This window comes from Nylanderia fulva, unplaced genomic scaffold (assembly GCF_048542155.1).
Source record: "Nylanderia fulva isolate GAGA-0341 unplaced genomic scaffold, ASM4854215v1 Scaffold27, whole genome shotgun sequence".
Classification (NCBI taxonomy): domain Eukaryota; kingdom Metazoa; phylum Arthropoda; class Insecta; order Hymenoptera; family Formicidae; genus Nylanderia; species Nylanderia fulva.
Genome location: NW_028190336.1, coordinates 403542 through 430675, shown reverse-complemented (window position 1 = coordinate 430675; position 27134 = coordinate 403542). Strand labels below are relative to the sequence as shown.

The 27134-nt window shown below is 42.0% G+C and overlaps 1 protein-coding gene across 1 annotated transcript in view; it reads right to left on the bottom strand.

The window, feature by feature from the left end:
• Positions 1-27134, bottom strand: part of shot (dystonin-like protein short stop) — a 79044-nt gene that overhangs the window by 10685 nt on the left and 41225 nt on the right. The window contains 21 exon segments of the mRNA XM_029303622.2: positions 928-1045; positions 1148-1377; positions 1456-1573; positions 1676-1847; positions 2230-2307; positions 2984-3037; positions 3466-3713; positions 3798-5922; positions 6411-6422; positions 6608-8604; positions 8606-9427; positions 9541-10362; positions 10451-10620; positions 10709-11186; positions 11304-12347; positions 12429-12718; positions 12932-13785; positions 13875-14669; positions 14758-14981; positions 15069-15215; positions 17602-27079. Coding sequence (XP_029159455.2) covers positions 928-1045; positions 1148-1377; positions 1456-1573; positions 1676-1847; positions 2230-2307; positions 2984-3037; positions 3466-3713; positions 3798-5922; positions 6411-6422; positions 6608-8604; positions 8606-9427; positions 9541-10362; positions 10451-10620; positions 10709-11186; positions 11304-12347; positions 12429-12718; positions 12932-13785; positions 13875-14669; positions 14758-14981; positions 15069-15215; positions 17602-27079 — 20276 coding nt within the window.

Genomic DNA, 27134 nt, shown 5'->3' with positions numbered 1-27134 from the left:
AAGATAGAGCAAACGGACAATTTTCATTTAATTTAATATACAGTCGAATTAATCATCGTCATCATGCAATTACTGTGAGTAGCGCGAACATAAAATACAATGTGAGAAAAATTATGTCGATAGTAAACAATTTCGAATTTTTAATACCCTTACTTAGCAATCAAATGCTAAGGAATTAAAAATCAATATGTGTGGTAAAAAGATGGTTTCTAGATAAGTAAAAGCAATAAAAACAGCGAATGTGTATACTACCCTCAACTGTCCGTTAAATGTTAGATATGTCTAATGTTAAATCACAAATATTAGATTTACATTCAGTTACGTTCAATGTCACTGTGATTAATGGCAAAGTTATAACACCTCAGGAGTCGAAATCGTACATATGTAATGATATCTTCTTAGTATTAGGATAATAGCATACGAAGTTTAGTAGTTATATCGAATCAATATTCAACTACACTTTCGTTAATGACACAATGATATTCTTATAAATAACATTCTTTTATTTAATGCAGCAGAGCAAATTAATATTGATTAATATAAAATAAAAACAACAAAAACAAAAATGCATGATTCTTATTAATGATGTTAATAATAACAAATATATTTAAGAGTACGTCATTTTCGGAAATTAGCAAATTAAACAGGAACCTAAGTTTAATTGCCTCTTAGGGAAGGAGAGAAAAGGAAAGAGTGTACTGATTTCTTTATAAGTTATTTCAGTTGCTTGTAAAGAGTAATTCATCTTTTAAACATATTTCAATTTAGCAATTGATCTGCTTGATTAATTACGGGTCCACCATTCGGTCAACCAGCTTTTCTCTTGGTATTAAATAATTATGAATTGAAAAAAACGCGATTATCTCAACCTAATCTCGGATCGTCTACAAATATTTTGTAGATTAAAAATTCGCGGGGAATACTTACCGCGACAAGGATCGTTTTTCAAAAGGAATTCATCTAGCGCCACCCAGCCTCCACCAACACGTACCATGACTGTGGAACGTAAAATTCGGACCAATCGCAACTTCTGACTGTCACCAAACTGCAATTACACATATCGTATAAATAAAATATATTGTTAATATTAATTGATTGTTAATTAACTGATTAAAGCTATGCGCTATAAATTTATAGTCTTACATACCCTGTATTTTCCTTCGCCAACTTGGAAGACACGGAATTTCTGACGACACGTGCACAACATAACCAGCCGCTTAACTTCGTCATGTATTTTGTCTGTATCGTTATAAGTTCGTCGTTCTTCCCAATCGGGTCGTAGAGCGGCGATGAACTCTTTCCAATCTATCAAGCCCTCGCCATGACGATCGAAGAGATCAGCAACAGCACCCATCTCCAGACGAGAAGTATCGAATTCTATAAATTAAAGACTCAAGATGTTAGAAAACACGTACAGCGCAAACGTGCTTTTGTTTGAAAGAGAATGACAAGTACTCGTGTTCATAATTCCTTGAATAAAGTCCTCCCTCGGTATAAGTCCATCGTTGTTTTTGTCCATTTTCCTGAATAAATCGGTCAGTCTGGATTTCTTGTGATTCATGAATTTTAGGAACTGCAATTAAATAATAAATATCATATTATTTTACGCGGATTGTCTCCCCCCAAAAAATCAGACAGATTTTTATCTAAAAATTTAATTTAAATTTTTGCTTACACGCTTGCGCCAATCTTCCCAGCTAAAGTTAGCAACGCGATCCAGCTCCTGGATATAATTGTACTTGTCCTGAAGACGACGTTGTCGTTCCCACGCCAGCATCCAAACGTGACGCCACTTATCCCAGAGTAGCTTGACTCGCGGACTACGGAATTCCGGTTCTGCTCCTTTGCTGCTCGTAAGAAAGGAAACACAGATGAAAAAATATATACAAATTAAACATATACAAATTGTCTAAGTTAAAAATTGATGAATGGCGTCTTGTCTGGCAACTACATCACCTCACAGCAGGAAATATTCGCGAAAAAAAGAAAAATTGAATAAAAAAAAGTTCAAGAATGATACATACTTCACATTTTTAAAACAGACGATTTTGTGAATGAAACAAGGAACAGTTCATCAAACCCAACCACATTTCAGCCCACAAGAAAACAAGAATCCCATTACCGGCTCATTAGCAAGTCGTATGATACGTCGAATTGTACACATTAAAACCTGTATGATTCCAGATGAAAATAGAAGCGCAGAATGAACTGAAATAAAATTAAACGAACCTTCCTTTAGGCGGGAAGCGTGGACCGATGTGTGGCAACGAAAGATCTGGTGTTCTGTCACGACCTGGGCTGCCTCGGCTAAACAGGAACATGCGTCACATCACTCAAATACTTTCTACTAAAGAAAGCATCTATAGAAAGGTTGCTCGACATCTCGATACACAATAATCTAATTTATAAATTGTTTCTTTTTTCATGTGAGTATTGGACTCTATGTGAAAAACAACGAGAATTTTTTTGTCAAATGTATAACTTTTTACGCTAATATAAATTATATTTGATAAATTATATTTATCAGAAATAATATTTGACTGTAGAATTAGAAAATCAGTTCCCCTTTATGTCAGAAAAAAATTGTAATGATATCTTAAGCTATGTGTATTATAATGACATATAACATAAATTATGTAATTAACAAAATATAAGCAACACTTTAACGTAACGCAAACATTTCAAACATTATGGACATTGTGGAAACCAACTACAAGTGAAAAGCAAGTGAAACATTATTGATACATTTGATGTTGTTGCTAAATCGAAAATTTTTGCTATTGTGAATTTATTGTGCGAATAAGAATTAATTGTACAGTGAAAATGTGTTGTGTCTTGAATATCAAAAAATTATAACACAAGAAAAAAGCATGTATGTACATCCATTAAAAATATGCATATTAAATGCATTATACTTACGAAAAAGCTGTGCGATTAAGTTAAGTATGTAAGAAAGATTTATGTTACGATGAGCAACACGCACCTTTGTTTACGAGGCTGAGGCTGCTCATGCTCGCTATCCTGATAGAGATCCTTACTGAAATTCCATTGCAAAAGCAACATATCATGCGACAGTTACAGACACAAAACACAAAAGAGATTCATACATAAAAAAAAAAGACTTCATTAAAAAGTGCGAGCAAAGTGAAAGATTCTGTCTGGTGATTCTTTCCAATACGGTGATCTAAAACTTTTTTTTGCTACAATTGCAATGTGTATAAGATACGTGATATACACTAAAATAATTCATTAAATACACAAAGACACAAATGTGATAACACAAATGACTAGGATGCAAACAAAACTTAACACAAAGCAAAACAAAATATAACACAATACTTTGCATGAATAATATTATCAGCGTCCATGATATATCTGCATATACTTCGTAAAATCGGAAACTTCCGTTATATATGCAATATTACAACATTAAACATATAAATTTTTATATCGATAAATACGTACGTAGGCGCAGGCGATTTAACTTTCGATATTTTTCTCGCGTCCTTAATCGGCTTAATTTGTCGGGCCTTGCAGACGCGATCGACTTCGTTTTGCCTTCGACTGGTGTTCTCCATAAACTCTCTGTGATCTGCGATAAGCATCTCAAGCGTAGCCCTGTCGTCGGGCAACGGTTCCGCTTCCAAGATGTTCAAAGTGTTCTCCAAACCTTCGAGCCAGGCTAATAACTCCTCGAGAAGATTGTCAAGATCCTGAGAAATGCACAGTAAAGATATCAGTATTTTTTTACATTAGATAAAGTATTACACATATATAATATATAGTATAGTACGAACTTGCAGTCCCTGCATGTGGTTCTCCAGTCTTTGATTCCTTTGATAAGCCCAGGTCGCCACTTCTTCCCACCTCGATTGAATAATCGTAATCCAATGTTTGATAACAGCGGCACCATCGGGATGCGCCTTTCCAAGAATAATATGCGCCAACTCTAATGTATGATCCTTCTCAATTTCTTTAGACTGTAACTCGCGAAGGAATCTCTGGTGTTCCATCACTTGGTTTCTACTTTCTTGCTCATCCTCCGGCAGCGGACCAGCAAATCGTAACTTCATCTCCGCGTCGCTCAACCATTCTAACAACACGTGCACGGCTTTGTGAAGTCGTTCAGCCTCCCTGAGAGCTTCTTCCAGTTGTGAGGACTTCTTCAACGAGAGACTGGTCACTCTGTCCCAGAGACTGTTCAATTCGGACAACTGCGATCGAATCATCGACGCGTCTTCGATGGAAGCCTTAGACTCTAACTCGCGACCGGTCTTGATGACAGACTCCATCTGCGAGGCACGAGATTCCAGATCTCTCTCGAAGGTCTTATGCTGTTCCATTAGATTGGTCACCGTGTCTAGATCGCCGTGCAACGGTCCGGTGTTGGCCAAGTATTTCTCGGTCTTGCTCAGCCATTCTAGCAGCGCTTGAATCGCATCCTTGAATTGTCCAGAGAATAATAAGGCTTCTTCCAATTTCCTCTGTCGATCGACGCATTTACCGCAGACCGTGGTCCACTTGTTTTTCAACTCGTTCAACAGTTCCCTCAAAGCAGGCTCGTCGGTCTTCGGCGCCTTGTCCTTCAACATTTTGCCATTCTTCATAGTGGTATCGTACGTACCTTGTTTAGCACTCAAAGCCTTCTGTATCTCGCGGTGTCTATTGAGGCGTGATTTAATTCTATCCGGATCGTTGCCACCAAGCCCATCAGCAGCGACTTCGTCCAATGTCTTCTCGGTATCATCTAACCAATACATCAAGTTCGACCAACTGTCGTGGAACTCTCTAGCTTCCTTGTAACCATGATCCAGAGCCCTCGTTCTCTCGGCTGACTTGGAGACGACACGTTCCCATCTGTGTTGCACACTAACGAGCAAGTTCCTGATAAGAATCACATCCTGTTTTTGAGAAAAGTATTTGAGATGAGTTCCCTTTTTATCGAGATTCAACATGGTCTCGCGATGAACGCCGACATCCTTCTGGAACGCTTTGTGTTCTTCGATTTGTTGAAGTATAGTCTCCATGACCCTCGAGACGGGTTTGAGATTCGTCAGAATCTTTTCGGCATTGGTCAACCAATCGACGAAGGCCTGTAACGCGTCGTGGAACTCGGTGGCTTCCTTCAGAGCAATTTCCAATTTGATCTTTTTATCGCTTGCGCGTGCCAGTACGTTATCCCATTTCTGTTTCAATGTTCGCAGATTATGGTTCAATCCACCGGCACTGGTTGTATCCGCTTTCTTTAGGTACTCCTGCCCCTGTTGCAGCACTGTCTCGACTTTTGGTCGATTTTGCTCCAGCTCGTTATACACTTCCATGAAACGTTCCAGTTGTTCAGATGCCGTCTCCGGCAATCCACCAACAGGCTTAGAAGCTACTATCATACTATCAACATCGCCCAACCACGAGAGCAGGTCCTGTATTTCAGCGGTAAAGGATTGTGCCTCTCGTAAGGCGTCCTCCAATTCTCGCTGACGATCGGCGGCGCGTTGTAGTAGATCCCGCCAACGACGATTCAGCGTTCCTAGCTTATCGGCTGTAGTAGACGCCTCCGCGGTACCCTTGCCATCCTCGATTAATTGACGTCCGGCATCGTTCAAGGTGTCAACACTCGTCTGATGAGCCTGTATGTCGTTCACTAGAACTTTCAGCTTGGCCAACTCGACTTCGATCACCTGTGGGTCGCCCGCTACTGGCCTGAGATTATCCAAAGTAGTGTCGGTTTTATCGATCCACACCAACAACTCGTCCAAGGCGTGCTGGAATTGACCGAGTCGCAATAATGCGTTTTCCAGTAATCGTTGCCTCTCCACCAAACCTCTCAATAGTCCGTCCCATCGTCTGTTTACGTCACCAAGCGGTTCCTTGATCGCTGCTGCTTGTTCGGAAGAGGTTCTTTCCGTTAATTCAGCCGCTTGCCTAAAAAAGATGATAATGTTAGAAAATGTATCGCAATATGTTTCGTGATGTTATGATATAGCAACATGTATTGTGTAGAATGTTTTTTTAATATGTATATATGTTGCTATATATGCTCGAGGCACATAACATTGAACACCACATCTACAGGGAAGATGGGTATAAAAATTTCAATGAGTTTAACTACCGAGGGAATTAATATCAACTGAATATTAATCAATGCCGCTTCCACATTATTTCTGTCAAAAATATAAATTGTATTATCATCTACGAATTCTCATGTGGTTGATCGCTCGATCCACCTGCTACATGCGGATGAGCAATTTACCTTGGAATAACATAAATAAGGGAAGGATATAATTAAACGTTTAAGTAAATTGTGTTAAGGGCTGCAAGATTAAACTAAAACGGGATGAAGTAGACACGTTGACAACAACATGAAGCCATGCTCTAACTACCAGTGACAACACAATGAGAGATTGACTTGCCTTGTCAGACTCCTATGTTCGGGAACCGGCGCAGAGAAAAACAAAAGTCGGGATTAGAATTTACACGTTTTATTAAAAGGTCTCATCGCAAATAACTCTCGGACGGGAGTTACACAAAGGGACCAATGCTGTGCACTGAACTCTTTGTAATGTCATTAACGTTTAAATATAATCTTAATTTGAAAACTAATTGTCACCTGTTCAACGCCTCGACCTTCACCATATGTGGATCCACTTCGGCCTTGAAGTTGGCCAGCTGCTTAATTTGCCTCTTCACTTCGTCGATGTCACTGCCGAGCGGACCCATGTTTTCGAATCTGATCTCGGCCTCTTTCAAAAATTCTAACAGATCCTGCAGCGTTTCATGGAACTCCATCGCCTTCTCCATGGCATCGATCAGATTTTCTTCACGTCTAGCGTACAGAGCGGTGACGTTGTCCCAAGCCTGGTCTAAATCTTCGATGTGTTTTCGGACTTCAGGTTTATCTGGCTCGCCGCACAAGCCCATTAATTCGTGTCCCGATGCTCTGACTTGTTCGACATCCGGCTTGGTCTGATCAATTTCTTGCCTAATTTCTTGCAACGCAACTTGCTGTTGTTCGATGGCAGCCGGTTGAGCTGCTGGCGGTGCCTGTCCAGCGAGTGCATCTTGCAGTTCTCTCAGAGTTGCCATAACTCCATTCAACTCGGCCCAAAACTTTTCGGCGACCGTCAAAGTGTCATCCAAAGTGCGACCGCGATCGTTCGTAGCTTTCTGCACGTCGGACCATAATTTGTTGAGCTTGTCCAGTTTACGTTTGATGTCCTTTACTGCTGGATCCCTGCTGCCGGCCTTGCTGATCACATCGTCCGCAGCTTTTCTGACGGCTGCGTAAGCTTCGGATCGCTGAGCGAGATCGTCTGCCAAAGCCGCATTCTCCTCCATTTGATTGCGCAGACGAGGCGGATGAGCGCTAATAGGCTCAGCGCCGTTCACCTGATCAGCGGTGGAAGACAGTGCGCGCAACATACCCTCCAATTTATCGGAAAACTGCGAGGATTCTTGCAGCGCTTGTTCCAGGGCCTGTTGCCGGCCTCTCAATTCGGCTCTCAATGCTGCATAGCGAGCGTTATCGTTTTCCAGAATGTCCTGTACCTTCAAACCTTCCTCTTCATTGCATAATTTAATGAGAGCTTCGCCGGTCTTGTTGAGCTTCTCTACCAGAGGTTTATGCTCGTTGATGCTCTGTATGAGAAGCTCGTTCTTGTCCTGCTGCGCCGCTATTAAGTCAGGTCGCAAAGCGGGCATGGGTAACATAGCGACTTGTTGTTCAGCTTCTTCGAGCCAACTGACCAGACCAGCGTGGGTGTCACGAAGATGCTCGGCTAGCGGTAGAGCCTGCTCCAAAGCTCCCAATCTGTCTGTCGATAGGCTTGATACAATTTCCATTGTTTCTCGCAAATCTTCCATCTTGTCTCTGATCGTAGATGTATCTTCGTGTTGAGCATTCTCGCGTATTACTTTCTTCGCCGTCGATATGACATCTCGAACTCTGCCTTTCTGACTAGATATATCATCATTGAGCGCTTTATGCTCTTTCAGTTGTACTCTAATAATCTCAGGTTCGCTGCTAGGCGGTTCTGCCTCTCGGAGTTGATTATCCACTTCTCTGAACCAGTCGAGCAGATCGTCAATGTCGCCAATTACTTCCAAGGACCGCTGCTTGCTTAACTGAATTCTCTCCGCTTTCCTCTGAATCTGTTCAGCAATCGCGTCAAATCGTCTGTTGTCTCTGGTTACAAGACCCTCGATAGTCGCGGCACCTTCTCCTGGTGATAATTGACATAACTGCGGGCCCACTGCATTGATCTTGTCCAAAACAGGTCTGTACTCTGATATTTCCATCTCGAGTCGGATAATCTCCTCCTCGCGAGGTTCAGCAGATTGTAGAGCGGATTCCGCACCCTGCATCCAATCCATCAATCGATTGTGATTATCATGGAATTGTTGCACCAGCGGTAAGGACTCCTGGGCGTGTTTCAAAAGGTCCGAGCCACGCGTGACGAGATCATTAAATCGTCGTTGCAGGGAGTCCAATTTGTCCTTCAGTTGAAGCGCCTCATCGCTCGAGATGTGTTTCATCAACTCCAGACCGGAATCCACGGTGCTGTCAACCTCCGTTTGTCGCGTCGAGACTTCTTCTGTGAGATCCGCAGAGATCTTCCATTTGTTGTAAGAGTTTCTCCGTGTGTACAGCCAAAATACGATATTTTGATAATCGAATCTCCATGCTTTCCATCCACGCTTGTAGATCTTGGTACGTGAGAACCAGATGACGCAAACCTTGTTTCGAACGTTGCAACAAGCTGCCGAGAGCCTCGGATCGTTCGACCAGAGCGGCATATCTATCTGCCGCGTCCTGAAGTTTATCAGCCAATATACTAGCTTCGTCTTCGCCCACGAGCGACATTAATTGACTGGCTATCTCAGTGAGTTCGCTGAAATCAGGTGTTTTAGATATAATATCCTCATGAAGTATGTCATGCTCGCTGATACGTTGTTGTATCTTCTCCTCATCGGTTGGAACCAATTCCATATCCTTTACTTTCTTTTCCGTCTTGTCCAACCAAATGGCAAGCGGTACCAATTTATCTTGGAATCGTTTCGCCACCACCATAGCTTGCTCGAGAGCCTCCATTCTTTCCGCGGCGCTTTCCGTCAGATTATCAAATCTACCTATTAAATTGTTCAATTGTTTCTCGATGGCTTTACGTTCCTTCGAATCAGCATCGGCAGCTACCTCCCGTCCCATGTTGTAGAGAGATGACATAGAATTTTGACGATCTAACAACATCTTTCGCAGGAACTTCTGTTCCTGCAGCTGCGCTTTCACAACCTTGTAATCTGAGGATGGTGGTTTCTGATTGGAAACCATTTCTTCCGTATCGGTTAACCATTTTTCTAGGCCATCCAAAGCTTCTTGGAATTTGCCCGATTGCAGTAATCCAACATCCAGTTTGCGATCTCGCTCGTTCAACTAAAAAGAAATGGTAATTATACATTAAATTAAATAATAAAATAGAGATATTTATCTTAGTTAATTTTTGCATATAATATTGATACAAAATAAAAACAGATTGAGATATTTACCCTATCTTTCAGATCATTCCATCTTTCATTCATTTTGTCAACATCTTTCTCGATATTACTAGTGTTGACATCTCGTCCTGCAGTTTGTATTAGACCTTGACCAAGCGCATTACATCCATCAACAGCATGCGCCAGTGGTTCGATCTTGTTAATTTTAAGAGCCCGGAAGTCTTCTTGCTGAGCCTTAATCGAATCCACTTCGGATCCAACAGGCTTGAATCTTCTGACATGTTCGTTCGCGTCACTGATACCATCTAGAACGTGCGTGTGCAATTGATAGAATTCTTGTAATTTATTCAAAGTAGAAGTGAGCTCATCTTCTCTAGTACGCGCACGTTCATCCAGCTTGCCAATTTGTCGTTTAAATCCGTCGACCTGATCTCTGGTTGCAACAGCATCAGCAGCGAAACCGTAATCGACCAAACGTTCACCACGATTCTGCAGATCAGCAATTTCTTCGTACAATTTATTAATTTTGTTGATGACTTTAGCAGTATCTTCCAATTGGGCCCGTACAATCTTAATTTCCCTACCGGGGGCCTTCATGGAATCTAGATCTTTCTCGAGAGCGGTCAGCTGTTGATTAATCGATTTCGCTTGATCATTGAATTGCGCGACCGCCGTGGCTGCGCTTTGCAGTTCGTTGCATCTGTCATCCAATTTTGCTTGCAAATCATTGATACGATCGGTGACATTATCAATTTCATCTTGTAAATGAGTCGCATCGACGCCTTGCTCACCAGCTTTATTTACGAGATCGTTAGCCTGTTGTCTCACGCATTGCAAAGGTTTCTTCAAGTTTGTCGTCTCTTCTCGTAAATTCTAAAAAAATTATATAATTAGTATATATACATATTTTGCATTAACCGTGCGTTTTTTTTTTCAAGAATACAACAAAGTCTCAAATTACCTTTATTCTATCGAGAAGTTTCGGATCCTTAGCCGCTCCACCAAGAGCATCATGCGAAGCTAATTTATCTTCGCAACGTTGTAAACTATGCTGCAAATCGCGCAAGTTCTCATTAAAGTCCATTAAGTGACGTGCGGTATCTTCCAAGGACTGCGTCCTAGATATTAAGTCTGCACAAAAAATAATTACATTATAATACTAGAACGTATTCTAAATTATGATAAATTGTAATATTAAATAATGAGCATTAATACGTACCATTATTTAGTTTATCCCATCTAGTTTTCATAGCACCAAGTTCATTTTTAACATTTTGTTTATCAATGTCGCAAGCACTGACAAACGTCTCGCCAAGCATCTTATTATTCTCGAATTCTCCAGAGTGTTTCCACACTTCGTTCCTGAACGATGATAATTCCTTCAGTTGCTTTTCGATGTCCTTGCGTCTAAAGGAAGAGGGAATTAAACTATCCAATTTATCTTCGGCCTGTCGAAGCCATGGAAGAAACACATCTTGGGCTTTGTAATATTTCTTGCAATGCTCTGCGCAAGTCTGCAATCTGGTGTGTCTTTCAACGGTGTCCTTCTTTAAACGGTCCCATTGTGATTGCATTTTATCCAAGTCGCGTTGGAGAGAGCGATTTTCAGTTTTTTGAGATCTTGCAAGTATATCGCGTCCTTTATTCAGCAGCATTATGACTTCATGTTCTTTGCCCATCACATTTCGGTATACAGGCTGAAAAAATATTTTAATTTTATTTTAATAACAATAAAAAATGAATCAAGAAATATAAAATATGTATAAATTAAGAAAAAAAAGCAAAAAATTTCTTGAATATTTATATACACATACTTCGTGATGATCAAGTTGTTGTTGCAAAACTTCTCTGTCGGCAGATACGAGTAATTTTTCAGACATGTTGCCAAGTTCGTCCGCGAGCCATCCCAAAGTTCTGCTACAGGAAGCCTCGAATTGCCTTCCATCTCGAAGATTGCCTTCGATTTCAGCCTTTCTGTGATCTAACTTCTTCTGTAAGTTGTTGTACATCTTGCCAACTGTGGCAAGCTTTCCTTGGATTTCGGATTTCGATGCTGGATCACTCAAAACTTCGCACAACTGCGCACCAGCCATCTCCACATCCGCTAATAACGGCCTTTGACCTTCCAATTGCCTCTCTAGATTTTCGATTTTACGAAGCTGTTCTTCAGGATCCTTTTCGAGAGATAACTCGTCCAAATTGTCTGAAATTCCTTGCAGGGCATTTCGTAGTCGGTTAAGACTGGCATCGAATTCGCGACTAGTATCAGCGGCGTCTCCTAAACTCTGGGCTCTTTCGTCCAATCTTCTCACTTGATCCGTCCACCTTTGCCGAATGCTCTGCAATCTCGCGTTTATCTTCTGTCCGTCCGAAGAATCTATAGATACCGCAATGAGAATGCTTTCTCCGACTTGTACCAGATGATCCGCTTGCGGCTGTTGAGTTCTGAATTCTTCTCGCAAGACTTGCACCTGCTGCATTTGACTCGCAGCCATACGAGGATCGGCCGAAATAGGTCCTAAAGCACTCAGCATACGTTCCTTAGCGCCAAGCCAAGCGTCAAGACTCTCATACGTGTCGTAAAAGTCTTTAACATCTTCCAAGAATTTAATTCTGTCCTTGCATTTGTCCGAGATCGATTTCCATCGACTAACAACATCTTCCATCTCGTCGTTCAATCTATCCACACCGTCTGCTCCTTTTTTGCGTCTGACTAAATCACGTACTTGCGTTCGAGTGCTGTCTAATAGAGACTGTTTCTCATACATCTCTTCGACGAGAATCTTTACCTGCTTGATTGTTTTGTCCGCATCGTCTTTAGTGGCAGGCATACTTTCTTTAGGCAATTGTCGCTGAATCTATTAAAATTATTTTAATATATTACTACGTGTGCACAGATTATGATAAAAAACTATGTCATTAAAAAAATGGATAATTACCTTGTCCAAAAATTGAGAAAGTATTTTCAAATGGTCCAAATATTTCTTCAATTCTTCCTTAATATTATCCAATTCTGTTTGGCGATCCGATAGTCTGACGCCAAGTAATCCGTATCTATGATTAATTTCCGAAAGTTGCTGTTGAACCGGCGATAATTCTTCCAAATGGAAACCATCTTGACTCGAACGGCGACTGCTGAATCCGCTGCTACCACCTGGGGAGACCGGACTTTGAACTGCGTAGGATTTAGTGGGTGACGGTGAGCGACCGTCTTGTGACATTCGCAGTACTACAAAAAAAATGACAGAAAAAAACGATCAAACATAACTGAAATGGCAATGCTCGTGTGCTGAAAAAGAGGCAACGTGAAAGATTTAAGCTAGAATTGCTATAACTGATAAATTGGCAGTGTAAACTGGCGCGCAAAAGGTTGAAATACAGGCATGATAAATAGCCATGCTATCTATGCAATTGAAGTATAAATAATCTTAGCAAACAATACCTGGTCTCTTTGTTGGGCTAGTACTACCACGTCGACGAGTCGGACTCTCGCCACGTTCCTTCAGCAAGCTATCATACGCGATACCAAGATCATTGATTTTATCGACAGTGTTGCCGTAGTCACGATATTCCTTTTGTATGGGTTTCAACTCCTCCTGTTGTATCTTTAGTTTGTCTAGATCAACAGCAACCGGTTCGAGTCCTTGCACTCTGTTCTCTGTACGGGTGAGCCATTCAAGTACTTGATCCCGCAGTTTCTCATATGCCGTATGTTGTTCCGCCCTCGACTTGCACAATCGTTGTTTCTCGTCGAGCAGATTATTCAATTCCTTCCATTGAGATTCGAGAGCCTTAATCTTATCTCTAATCGCGCCGGGCTCGGTTATATCCTTCTTCGAGATCAAGTTCTTGCCGTTACGTATGAGATCTTCAAAGTTTCCGCGTTGATCTTCTCGCATGTCTATTAATCGAGCCATCTTGCCCTCGTATTCCGACATATCTAACTTGCCCAGATCTCTCGAGTCGAGAACCTCCATTATGTGCGCGTACCAATTCTCAAACTTGGATACGTCAGCGAGAAATTCGTTCAGAGCTTGTGCTATTTCATCTAAGAATTCACCGCGTCTCAAAGACTTGTCCATCAGTTTCTCAAATCTGCTTTGTACATCTTTCAATTTGCTCTCGATACGTTTGGCGATGCGAACGTTGCTGGAATTTAAAAGAAGATCCTGGGCGTTTCTTGTGATAGTTTCTACGCTCAAGCGGTGGCTATCTAGATCTGCCTGAAGTAATCGCTGCTCTCTTTGCTGCTCTTCCAAGCGTTCCTTCTGCAAACTTGCCGGACGTTGAAGCGACCTGTGCAATACAATTTACGTGAAAGTGAGTTAAATTATTCATTAAACAATCAATAAAATTCAGAAATGATAATTGATATTTATACGTACTTAAATTGACTTTCAATGTTGTTCAACCATGCAACCAGACTGTCCAATGCATCTTGTACTCCTTGGCTTCTCACAAGTGCTGTGTCGAGTTCTTGACATTTATCAGCCAAGGCGTTACTGAGTTGTCTGTACTTATCCTCTAACGCCTTCACCGGCTCTTCAAGGTCGTTAGCCTCTTTGATCGTTAGTTGGCCTTCCAGAGAATTCAACAGAGCCTCAACGCTGTGTTTAGCATTATCGACTAAACGCTCATTAGCGAGGAATTCGTTGTACAATGCCTTTGTTTTACTCAGTTGGTCCTCTACTTGTTTCGGTTCGGCGGCGACAGGCTCGGAGATAACTCTGTGTACTTTCGGTTCGACTTCCCTCAACCACGTTAGAGCCTTATTCAGAGAATCATGATAATCTCTCTGTTTACCACCGACACCCGATAATCTATCTGACAAAAGATTTGCTCGGGACAGTAGATCTTTGTACTGAGCTGTTGCGCTGGATACCTCAGCTCGTACTGGCGAATCTTGACTAGCTGTGGGCTCTTTGTGCGGCAATCTTTGCGGCAAACTAGTCCTGAAATCGTTGAGAACTTGAAGATATTCTTTGCTCTCGTCAACGAATTTTTGTGCCGCCATTGTGATGAATCTCAGATCTGCTTGATGAGCGATGACATCGCTAATGAAATCGCGAGTTGTATCTGTACTACTGCTCAGCTTGTTCAGATCGGACAGAGAACGTTCCTTTTCTTCGAGAATATTTCTGGTTTTATCCAACCAAATTGAAAATGTTGTCAGTTCATTCCTGTGAAAAAAAAAGAAATCAATTAAGTCTTCGTTGTTAAATCAATTAAATTCAGAAAATAATCGATGATTATATAAGCGATACGAACTTGAACTTTGTCAATTCGTCTCTAGCACCAGTGAGACGTTTCACTAATTTATCAGTGCGATCTAACGCCTTGTCGAATCGGGTTTTGAGAGACCGACCATTCTTCTCCAACGTGGACACTTCATCGCTAGACAATACGTTGCCTCCAGTCAAGACGACTTGTCGAATCTGATCTAGACACGATGATACGGGCCGATTGTGCGACTCGAGATCCTCCTTAATGTCCTGCGAATAACATAACATTCCACATTGAGGTAAATCTGACTTCTTAAACAAGCATTTAAAAATGCTCATTAATTTTATTCTACTTACTTTCATGGTAATTATCTGCTTCCTCAACTCTTCAACATCTTCCTTCACGGTGTCCTGGTCCGCTAGCTTGTCCTCAACTTCGGAGATCCATTGCAACAGTTTAGACAGCATTTCGTCACAGAGCTTGTATTTTTCCTCCACTGCTTGCTAAAATAAAGTTAAAAGAAAACAATTCATTTCGATCTACATTCATGCAATTTGCCATTTTTTACATCTAAAATTGTGCGCTAGAAAAAAAAACATTAAGATAAATAATAAAAATGATTACCGTCATCTTACCAATGACGATATTAAATACTCGTCGTATTAATTAAATATTAAAGAGAAACGTAGGTAAGCTTACGACATATCTCACGCATGCAAACACAGGCACACTTTTCAAGTACAGGTAAAATACAGTATTAAAATGGTAGCTTTAATTTATCTGCAAGAACTGCATATCTTACGTATCGGTCTTTTTCATATGCAGCTTAAAGCATAAACGATAACAGTATGAAGTCACGTAATATATAAAAACAGGTTCCAACAAGCAAATAAATTAAAACGCACAATGACGAGGAGTAACGTGATGGTACTGCGTAAAATATAATGCGTATAATGTATGATACAGTAATGTAAAACGTGGCGTAACTTCCGTAAACTCATGCTAGCGAAAACATAGGTTCGTGATAAGTAAACATAATCATACCTGAAAAAAAGGAAAAAACATTTAAATGTAATATAATAATTATATATCATAACTTTGAACAGATAGAGATATTAAAAACTAACTAGTGAATTAAACGCATATTAACAAGTAAATTGACAAAAAACTGAAACAAGATATATATCTATTAATATTATTTTATAACGTGTTAATCGTATTAATTTTTCTTGCAGAACGGTAAATAAAATCAACTAGGATTCTAGCTATTGTTTTATGAGAATTTACTTATTATTAGAGATGTTTGATAGTATTGTGTTATTATAATATTTATGTAATCGTATATTTATAATTATAATATGTAATTATTGTTAATACTGCTGCGATATTTATAATTATTGTGTTGATCTTAATTACCGTTAAGCGTTTCACGTTATTTAAAATTAGGTACGTTAAAAATGATATAAAGACGACATAATATCAATTAACTTATTGTATCATTATCTATCATTGCCTTATTTCTTGAAATATTTGTTACTTCTTTTAAATGCTATATTATAGAAATACCTAATTATCACACAAATTTTATTCTTTATTCAAAATAATTTATTTGCCATAAGCGTCTGCTTTTTCTATCTTAATGAAGCTTGAATGCTTCGTAATGAAACAAATAGCAACGATATAATTATATGTGAGACACTCCTTAATTAAATCCTTTTTCCTTGTAAAGTGTTAATTTCGAATGAAAAGTGAAATAAAATGCCAATTCGAAAATTTTATTTTATACATGCATGTTGATATGCATTAGTATGCTCAGCAAAATTTTTGTTTACAACTAAAGAAGAGATTTTTCTCGAATTGGATTAAAATAATCCAATAATTATAATTTATTTCATCAAATATATAATTGCTGTACTTTTGCAAAAACATTTTTTACGATATATATAAAAATATATTGTAAATATATTTATACATATATTGTGTAAAACGATAAATAATTAATTTACCATAAAATAAGATGAGCGCGCGCGAGAAAATGATTAGATTAATAAAATTAGATTAACGATAAAATTATAGATTAATGCTACTTATAATTTACTGCAAAGAGATTAGCGTTGTTGATGCGACCAAACTTGGCTTTGGAATTAATGATATTCTGCGTGGTGAAGGATTGCTGATGCGATGCACAATATAATTGATGGCCTGCCGATCGCCGATTATATAATGACAAAATCCTTCAAAAAAACATACGCGATGTCCGATTAATGTTGATGTGATTCCACCCTTTACTGATTCCACATTAAGGTAAGCACGAAGGTGTAAGTATTATGTGATGAAGAGGCGGACTAATAATGAGATAAAAACGAACTGAAAGCGAGCATTCCGATAAAAGGAAGCACGGGGTGACTCCTCCGAGGAATAGAGGAAGAGAAAGACAAGACTAGAGTGAAAATGATTCTTGTTTATATCTGTCCATGCACCTGTGAATTTTCTCAATTGTTGATCAATGTAAAAAAAAAGTCATGCGAGTCAAGAATGAAGACTATTAAAGGTCTATGAGAGACCACCATGCGCTAATGCAAGCGTCTCTCCGCGCGAATGATGATAAAATTCAAGTCTCAGGCAAAAGATGAGTGTGATGGAAAAAATCGCATGACAGTAAAATGTAAAATGTAGATTCACGTGAGAATATATGTAATGGTAATCACATCCAACTCTCAGGAAGCTGTTAGAGAATCATGAGTGGAAACAGAGTAGCAACGTAAAACTCGAGTGAGATAAAAATGATAGAAACCCAAACAGTAAAACGGAGGATGAAAAAAAAAGAATCAACCGATGCGGGAGACGCGAGGTTGTGTAAAAGACATTTCTGCTTGTGATCCTACTTACCCTGGCTTCAGCGGCGAGTATGTAACCTCGTTCCAAGGCCTTCACGAAGTCGATACTCTTGCCGTCCGTGTCTTCAACTAATCTGCCCCCCACGGAATCTACCTTCCCGCTATTCACCGCCTCTAACAAACTCTCGATATTACCCGTAAATGGATCTTTAATCACGGTGGTGGACGGATCGATCAAACCCGACTCGATCGTGTTCGCCAACGTGAGACGTCTGCGATCTAATACGGAAGTGACAACAAATGGATCGTGAAAACTGCCTGTGGTCGGATTATAAAGACCAAACTGCAGCGCTTCGATAAACGAGACGCCGTTTTTCGGAGTGATCAACAAACCAATCTCCAGAGCCTTGGACAAACTGTACAATTTGGACGTGGCTGTGTCCAGCACGTTACTCTTTTCCGCGTCCATCATGCCCTTGCGGAAGGCTTCCGGCAATTTTACCAGCTTCTTTTTCTGCGAATCTTTGATTAACGCCGAATCAGAGTCTACGATACCGAGGCTGACCGCTTCCTTGAGAGTCAATTGTTCGTTCGAGATCGGATCGGTGAATTTGCCCGATTCCAGCGACAGATATTCCTTTTCGATAGCTTCCTCGAAGGTGAGAGGTTCCCTAACAAAGACAGTGACATCACCGAAACGCACAAAACGCGGTTCTCTTTTGTCTCCGCCATTCAATTCGATCATGCCTTTAACAGATGGATCCACAATACCGTCCTTTATCGCTCTCGTCGTCGTCACGAATCGACCAGTTCTAGGATCTTTCACAACCGACGTGTTTGGATCAATCAGTTCGAAATTGATCGCTTCTTCTAGAGTGCATTCTTTGACGCTTCTATCGCCAGGTCCGGCTTTGAAAGTTTCCAAGGGCGAACGATGTATCATCTGTTGCGCCAGAGGTTTATCGATCGTGACTAGCAAACCTCTTTCTAAAGCAACATCGATATTAAAAGCGCGCGTCGTCTTTGGATCCAAAATTCTCCCTCGAGACACATCGACCGTTCCATCTTCAATTCCTGCCAACAGTGACTTGATCTGTCCAGTCGTCGCATCCTTCAGAGCAGTAGTATCGGGATCTATGAGGCCAGAATTGATTGCTTGAAGCAGATCGTGATACTCGTTGGCAACGGGATCAGCGAACTTGCCGCTGTCTCCGCGATAAAGGAAACATTTGACTGACTCCTCGATCGACAGAGACGTCTTCGACGTGACGATAAAACCCTTCTTCCTCGCTTCTTGCAGATTAATCGCTTTGTCTAACTCACGAATGATATACATACCGCGAATATCGTCGATGATGCCGGCAGAGATCGCCTCAGCCAACGGAATGTATCTGTTAGATTTGGTACATTTGACGATAGATATCAACGGATTTATCAGATCCATTTGGCACGATTCGGCCAATGTTAGCTTGCGATTGTTGGTTGGATGCACGAACTTGCCCGATGAGACATCGTACATGTTCATCAATAATGCCTCATAAAGACCGAATCCCATACTCTCGATGTCAACAATGAGACCAAGTTGTAATGCGACTGACAACGAGACTGAACCGCTAGCGCCTGGTTCTTTAAACATACCGGTGCGTCTGTCGATCACGCCAGCGCGACACGTCTCTGCCAACGATAACAATCGTTCGCTACGCTTGTCCCAGTAACACGGCAACGTGGGGCTAATGATGCATTTCCTCATCGCTTCGTGTAACGTTACGCTTCTTCCTGTGCTGGAATCTGTGATCTTGCCTGTGTTATCGTCGTACAATCCTTGATGAATAGTACGTTGTAGAGAGACGGCGGCTCTGCTGTCAACGATAAGGCCGGATTCGAAGGCGTCCCTTAGAGATACGTTCCTGTTACTTTTGCTGGCATCCTTGAGATAACCAGTAGTGCCATCCACATAACTCTGATGTATAGCTTCCATCAACGTCATCGTTTTCCAGACGCTGGATCGAGTGTCTTTGACGGTAACCGAATCAGCGTCTATCAGATTCTTTTGAATAGCTTCCAATATTGTTAAATAAATTCCCGTCTGTGGATCTAAAAATTTATTGGTTTTCTCATCGAGAATACCCTTTGAAATAGCCTCGCTGAAGCTCATAGGTCTTCTTGTTTCAAGAAGCAGACCGCGTTCTAGCGCTTCCTGGAAGTCTACGGGTGGTCCTCTAGAGCGACTGACTGTTCCAGATTTAGGGTCGACTACGGAGGTCTTGATAGCCTTGTTAAACGTCATCACGTCACCGTTGGGATCTCGTACGATCGCAGTCGTCGTGTCTATCACGCCCATCTTAATTGCGCGATCGGTAGGGAGTTTCTCTTGCGTGTCAGGTACTGTAAATTGTCCGGTCTTTGGATCATATAAACCTTTGAAGACTGCGTCCGGTAAGGATATCTTGCGTTTCGCTGGCATGATGAAGCCGCGATCCAATGCATCTGTTAACGAAAGAGGCACACTGGTGCACGGATCGATAGCTGTACCAGTCTTCGCGTTGACGAAGCCATGCTTGATAGCGTCACCCAGAGATATAATATCGTTGTTTCTTGGATCTTTAATCGATGGACTGTCCTTGCTAATAAAACTCTTCTCGATCATCTCTTCTAAAGTATAATTATTACCGTCAATGTTAAAACTGCCAGTCTTCGGATCGTAAATTTGAAGAGCTAAAGCTTCTTGCAACGTCCACGGTTTCACAGTACTCAAGATGTATCCTTTCTCGAAAGCAATGTCCAACGTCATAGAATGTGGATAGTTCAATGTTCCTCTTACTAGATCTATCACCTTACATTCCTCTGCCTCGTTAAGGGAAATAACTTCGTCTTTTCTATCATCTTTGATTACTGTCGTGGAACCGTTAACGTAGCCAATAGCCAATGCCTCCTTCAGTGTTAGATTCTCGCCTGTCATGGGATTTAATACAAGGCCAGTTTTTGGTGAATAATACTCCTGAACGATTGTGTCAATTAATGAAAGCACAAACGGCGTTGTGATAATTAAACCTTTGTTAAGCGCTACGTCTAATGGTAGAAGTTCTCCCGCTCTCGTATCGCACAAACGACCTGTGCTGTGAATCAGGTTCATCGTCAGTGCGTCATCTAATGAAACGGATGAACCGGCCTTCGTATCCTCGATTTCGGTGATAAAAGCGTCGACAATGCCTCTACGAACACCCTCCTCAACATCGATCGGTTGTTTAGTAAATGGATCCTGTATTTTACCCATCTCGGTATCATAAAAACCTTTTCTGATAATGGCTTCCAGTGAGATCGGCTTGCGAGAAGTAGGCACGATCAAACCTCGCAAGAACGCGGACGTGACGACGTCGATTTCTGTGCTAATTTCGTCTTTGCGAAGATCGAGAGCTTCGGTTTCCAACGCCTCGGATAGTGACATAATCTCTTCAGTAATAGGATTTCTCACGCTAAGTAACTCAGGATCGATGAGTCCCATATCGATAGCCTCGCTCATAGATAACGCTTGTCCTGATTTAGGATCTTGAATCGTCCCCGTGATAGGATTACATATACCAGTATCGATAGCATCCTGCAAATTCAGAGGCTGCGATTTTGCGAGTGTTTCTTCTTCTACTTCGTCCTCTGGTTCCTGTTTAATCCATTCCAAGCGTACAGCCTCGAAGAACGGTATCTTCTTGCCAGTCTTCGGATCAACCATGTAAGCGACATTTCGATCTAAAAGAGGCTTGCTAATCGCTTCACGCAATGTCACATACGTGTCCGTCTTGGAAGACAGATTCTTGACAAGCACCCGATCAGGATCGAAAACTTGCAGATTCAAGACCAAATCATTGAAGGAAGTAACAGTGCCTGTCTCTGGATCCAAAAATTTTTCTCTTACCGGATCAAATACTCCATATTTCGCTAGAATATTAGGCGTTAATTCTTTCGTAATAATTATAGAAACTTGCTTAGGCATTTCTTCGATTGTCGTCAATTTACCATCGTCCTCTATTTCCATATCTTCAATGTCGATCTGTTCCGCATACGAAGGTTCCTCTCTCTGCGCCGATGAATGTTCTTGTGTCATTGCTGCGTTTGATTTTTTGCTTTCTTGCGAGATAGGCGCCTCACTTTTAAATGAATCAATACGAGAAAGTCCCTGGCTAACTTGAATTTGTTTCGAAATAATTTCTGTAGATGATTCCTTCTTTGCCACGGATGATTTCGCCGTCGCGAGTACACTCGGCTTTGTTTCTTTAGACTTGTGACTCGAAATTGCGTCGACTACTGCTTTTCCAGCCAACACCGGTGCGGCGATGACTGCCAAAAGACCCATTTTCGTAGCTTGCGCTATGTTAATTGGACGATTCTTCTGATCTCGCAAGGTCTCCATTTTTCCAGTAGCAGGATTGAGTAGGCCTTTTTCGATTGCTTCTTTAGTGGTAATTGCTTCTTTGGTTTTCACATTATAAAGCACGGAATCAGATTCGATTAAGCCTACTTCCATTGCTTCCTTTAAGTTGTAAGATTCATTCGTCTCGGGATCTTTAAACGTCCCGGTTTCTTCATCGTAAATCTGCTCGACCGCCTCTAACACGGTCAAACTGGTACTGGATTTTTTAGGTGATACAGATTCGCTCTTGCTAGATGAAGTGTCAAGAATTCCTTCCTCGACAGCCTTAGCGATAGACATTGTGGTGCCGGTGCAAGGATTGGTATAAGTACCTTTCGTCATATCCACGAATCCTTTTTCTACTGCGTGATCAAAGGACATTTTGATGTCTTTCGTTGTGAATTCCTCCTTGCTTTCCGATTCATCCTTAATTATTCCTCTTTGTCGAGCTTCTGTAATAGTAATAATATTCCCTGTGTTAATATCTTGCACCTCCGTTGCGCTCTTCAACGCGTAACCTGGCAAAAGTTCGACCATCTTGGTTGTGATAGTATGATATGACGTAATTGTTTCGGTGATAGCAGCTATTGTGTTCTTACCGCTGACTGGCGGTTTAATAATGAGTAGACCAGATTCAACAGCCTCGGCGATGGGGATTGGAGTTCCTGTAGTAGGATGGAAAAATATATCGTTATCCTTATCGATCAGTCCCGATTCCAGAGCTTTTGTTACTTCTATACTATCAGGTGCCACTGGATAAGGTAACGCCATGATGAAGTCTCCTTTTATAGCGGCTTCTAGTGGCAGATGTTCCCCAGTAATCGGATGACGAATTTCTTTCTTGCTCATGTCTATCAATCCACGTTTTAACGCGACAGGGAATGTCATTCCAGCCGGTGGTATATCGGAAGATTCGATTGGTTCCCTCAATTCGAATACCTTATTTTCTATCGCCTTGACTAGATTCACACTACCACTTTGCGTCTTCACCAACGATCTTTCTGCATCAATAGTATCATTCGCGATGGCAGACTGCAACGTTTCTGTATGACCGTCGACAGTAAATATCACGTTGGATAAAGGATCTACTATTTCGCATACTATAGCTTCGTTGAGAGTGAGATGCGCACCGGTTTCTGGATGAACGATTTTACCTTCCAAAGGATCTAACAAGCCTTGCGTATATAAGCTATGCACGGACAAGCTCTTTGCCAAGGGCACTAATATGTGTGCGTTTTCCGGGTCCAAAATTCCGCGATCGACAGCTTGCTTGATGGTAAGCACGTCGCCCCGTTGAGGATCCACAATCTGTCCCTGATCAGCGTTTATTTGATTGTCGCGAATAGCTTCCGAAAGAGTAATCGGTTCTCCTTTCTCGTTGCACATGTTCTTTGCAAAAGTATCCGCCGTTTCCATATCGATGAGACCACTCTTCAATGCCTCTTCAACCTTGACTATCCTCTTCCGCATCTTCTGAAGAACAATAGGCTTCGCTTCCCGTTCAGGACTCTGTGATACAGTTCTCGCTTTGCCAATTGTGACCTGATATCTCGGTTCGACCGTCACTCGCGCTCTAGTTTTCGTACCAAGACTTTCGCCATCTGGAACGTCACTGATGAACGAGTCAGTTAATGTTGCGCTCTTACTACTATCTTCCTTTGGCACGTAAACTTTTTCAGGTTTATCGTGTATTGTAACTTGTGCAATAATTTTTTCATGTTCGCCATCGGGTGTACCAGTTGCAGATTCAATAATCGGTGAAGTTGCGTTGTCATGCATTTGAATGATACCACGTTCGATGGCGACTTCCCTCGGTATTTTCTTGCCAGTTACTGGATCTTTAACCATCGTTCTTTGCACCGCTTCTATAGCAGCTGCGGTAGCCGCAAGAGGAGCACCAAGAACGGCTATTACTCCGAACTTCGCTGCATCGAGCAGCGATATTTTCCTGCCACCGTCGATTTTATATTCACGTGTGTTCATGTCAAGAATGCCACGATTGACAGCATCCGCCATGCTAATATCTTTACCAGTTGTTGGATCCTTGACGATTACAGCGGTAGATGGTATTGTTCCTTCAGAAACTGCGGCCAGAAGATTTTCAGATTTGCCGGTTTTTGTGGAGATCACCAAAGCCGTTCCTGGATCGTAAATTACTCCCTGAGTTACTTGTACCGGATCTGGCAAGGAGACTTCATCGCTGACCTTTATTTCCGTTTGTTGAGAAGGATCGCCAATATGCGTCAACTCTACTTTGTCAGGTTGACCCGAAACTCTCGTGATTTGCAGAAGTCTTTGATTAGCATTATCACTGTCGGTATTCAATTCACCTTCTAATATAATCAGTCCGTTCGCGATCGCTTCTCTCATGGAAATCTTTTGCGGATAACTATAGTGACCTGTAGAGTCTAAAATATTTTTTTCTAAGCTTCGAACCAAGGACACTTTTCTTCCATTATTGGGATCGATAACAAAACCAGAATTTGGATTAATAATTTGTAGCTTAATGCATTCTTCAAAGGAAACTAATCTGTCGGTGCCTGGAATTATAAAAAGACCTGTCGCAGGATCAAAGAGTTTCCTGTCGATAGCCTCAGCGAGTGTCCAACCATCCGCGGGTAGCTCAAACACTCGTTTATCAGTGGAAGCACGTTCACTCTCTATAAATTTCGTGATCTCTGATTTGTAACTTGTAGTTGGCGTTGTTAGTGTGGTTGATGTAATTATTTTTGATTCCATATCTTCTTTTTCGTCAGGTGATTTAGGAGTGCCTGTATGACTTACTACATGTGTTTCTTCAAAGAGATTTGTTTTCAATGTTATTTCAGATGTTTGAGATTTGATCGCTTCATTAATTGTCGTAGATGTCGTTTTTCCAGTCTTTGGCGCGAGTGAATCTGTCACAGAAGGAACAGAATCAGTTGGTGAAATCGTCATTGTAACGGAAGATAATTCCTTCTTCGGTGTGGAAGACGCTGGTGGAGTTATCTCTTTCGTAATGATAGTAGTAACCGTTCCAATTGCTCTAGGCGGTGACTCGCTTCTTTTAGATATATCATCGATACTTGTCGTTAAAGTGCTCTCGAAAGTCGTATGTGCTGAATCCGGAGTGCGTTCTCGAGACGAATGACTAATATATTGAGCATCATTACCGAGTAGATTCTGCTCAACAGCATCTTCGATGGACATCGTTATTCCCGAATCAGGATCTTTGAATTCATTTCTATCTTCGTCAATCAATCCGCTGTTCAATGCTTCTTCATAACTCATTTTGTAATCTCTCGTAACGACCTCGCCGGTATGCAACGTCGTCACGTACTTCCTAATAGTCTTCGTCACAGTTTGCGTGGTGACTGCAATGTTCAGCATACTGGTGAGTAATGCGGCACCATCAGGAGTAATGAGTCCACGCTTAATTGCCTCTTCCAGAGGAACTATTCTCTTACTACGCGGATCCAGGATTTGACCGGACTTTGGATCAAGCAAGCCGAGCAATACGGCTTCCAAAACACTCACTTCGCATCCATTTTCGATGATACCGATACCACGATTCAGCATCTCTAGCACTTCCGGTCTAATGTATCCTTGTTCTTCCGCTTCACTCAACGAAACGGTCTTCCCAGTTTTCAGATCGATCGTAAAAGTACCACCGGATTTTGAACTAATCAAGCCCTTCAGCAAAGCCGCGTTCAGACTAATATATTCGCCAGAAACCGGATCCTTGAAACCGTCGATGTCAAAGATAGTTTTTTGCGTTACGGACGTAATCAAACCTTTCTCAACGGCTTGAGGAATAGACAGTTCTTCGGCCTTTAACATATCCCGATATGTACCTTCGACTTTAATTATACCATTGGCTAAGGCATCCGCGAGCGTGATCATTTCACCCGTTCGAGTATCTACTATAGATTTAATATTCTCCGAGTCTAAAACGCCTCGAGATATGGCCTCTAGTATCGTTAATTTACTGCGATGAGCCGGACTGACGATCTTACCCTTATCGTCAATGATTTCCAAGTCGCAACAATCTTTGAGCGTCATCGGCTTAACAATCAACTGCCGACGACGAGCTTCCTTAAACGGCAGCTTCTCCATCGATAAACCATGCATGTATTTGCCGCTCTTGGAGTTCAGTATACCGCGTGTCGTGGCTTCAGCCACCGTCACCTTGGTATCGTTCCGCGTGTCCACGATCTCTCTCACCTTCGGCTCGATAATACCTTTGTCGATCGCCTCGTCCAACAGATGGGACTCACCGGTAATCCTGTCGATAATGCGGCCGGATCGATCGTCCACGAGACCCTGAGATATCGCGTCCGAAAGCGCGATGGCGTTACGGCTCACCCTAACAGTCACGTCAACCTTGGTAAGGTAACCGCGCGAGTACGCCTCCTCGATCGAGATCCGTTCGCCATTCTCGGCGACGACTTCTCCCGTGGCCGGGTCCAACAAACCTTGCTTCATCGCATCGACAACGCTAATCCCCGCGACGGCGCCGCTTTCGGCGCCCACTGTCGTTACCTTAACTCGGTCCGCGATGTCCGCCCGCTCGGCGTCGCAGAGCTCCCGCTGGATCGCCTCGAGTAGGGACACCCGACGGCCCTCCTCGGACTTGACCCCGCATGGACCTAACAGCCGATCAGCCAGAGCGATGTCGATGATACCGTCGCGCGCGGCCTCCTCGATCGACACGCTCGTCCTGCCGTCGCTCGACGTCACGATCCTACCGTTCCTAACGTCGAGGATTCTGAGTCGAATCGCTTCGCCGACTGTCAGGACCTCGCCGCTGCTCGGATCTACGATACCCCTAACGTCAATCACGTTCTCCGCGCCGACAACACCCCCATCATCGACACGCGGTACCCTCCTAAGATCCCTAAGCTCGCTACTAAACCCGCCGCTGTCCACGACGGATGAGAACTCTTGCTGCTGATGATGTCGTCTATTGGAGGAGCTCGTCGTCTCGCTCTCGTACGAGCGTTTCGAGCTACCACCGATGGGTGAAACGACCTCCGGACTGGTGGTCTCGCCATTAGGTCGATACGGAGTCTGTTCTGCGCTGTAAATTCGCTTCGAGGTTTCGCTCGAAAATGTCGTCTCGGTGGACTCATGTCTCTCGGAGGTGTATCTAGAAGTCATGTGGAAAGATTGTGATGTAGAAATATTAGTGAAATATTAGACGT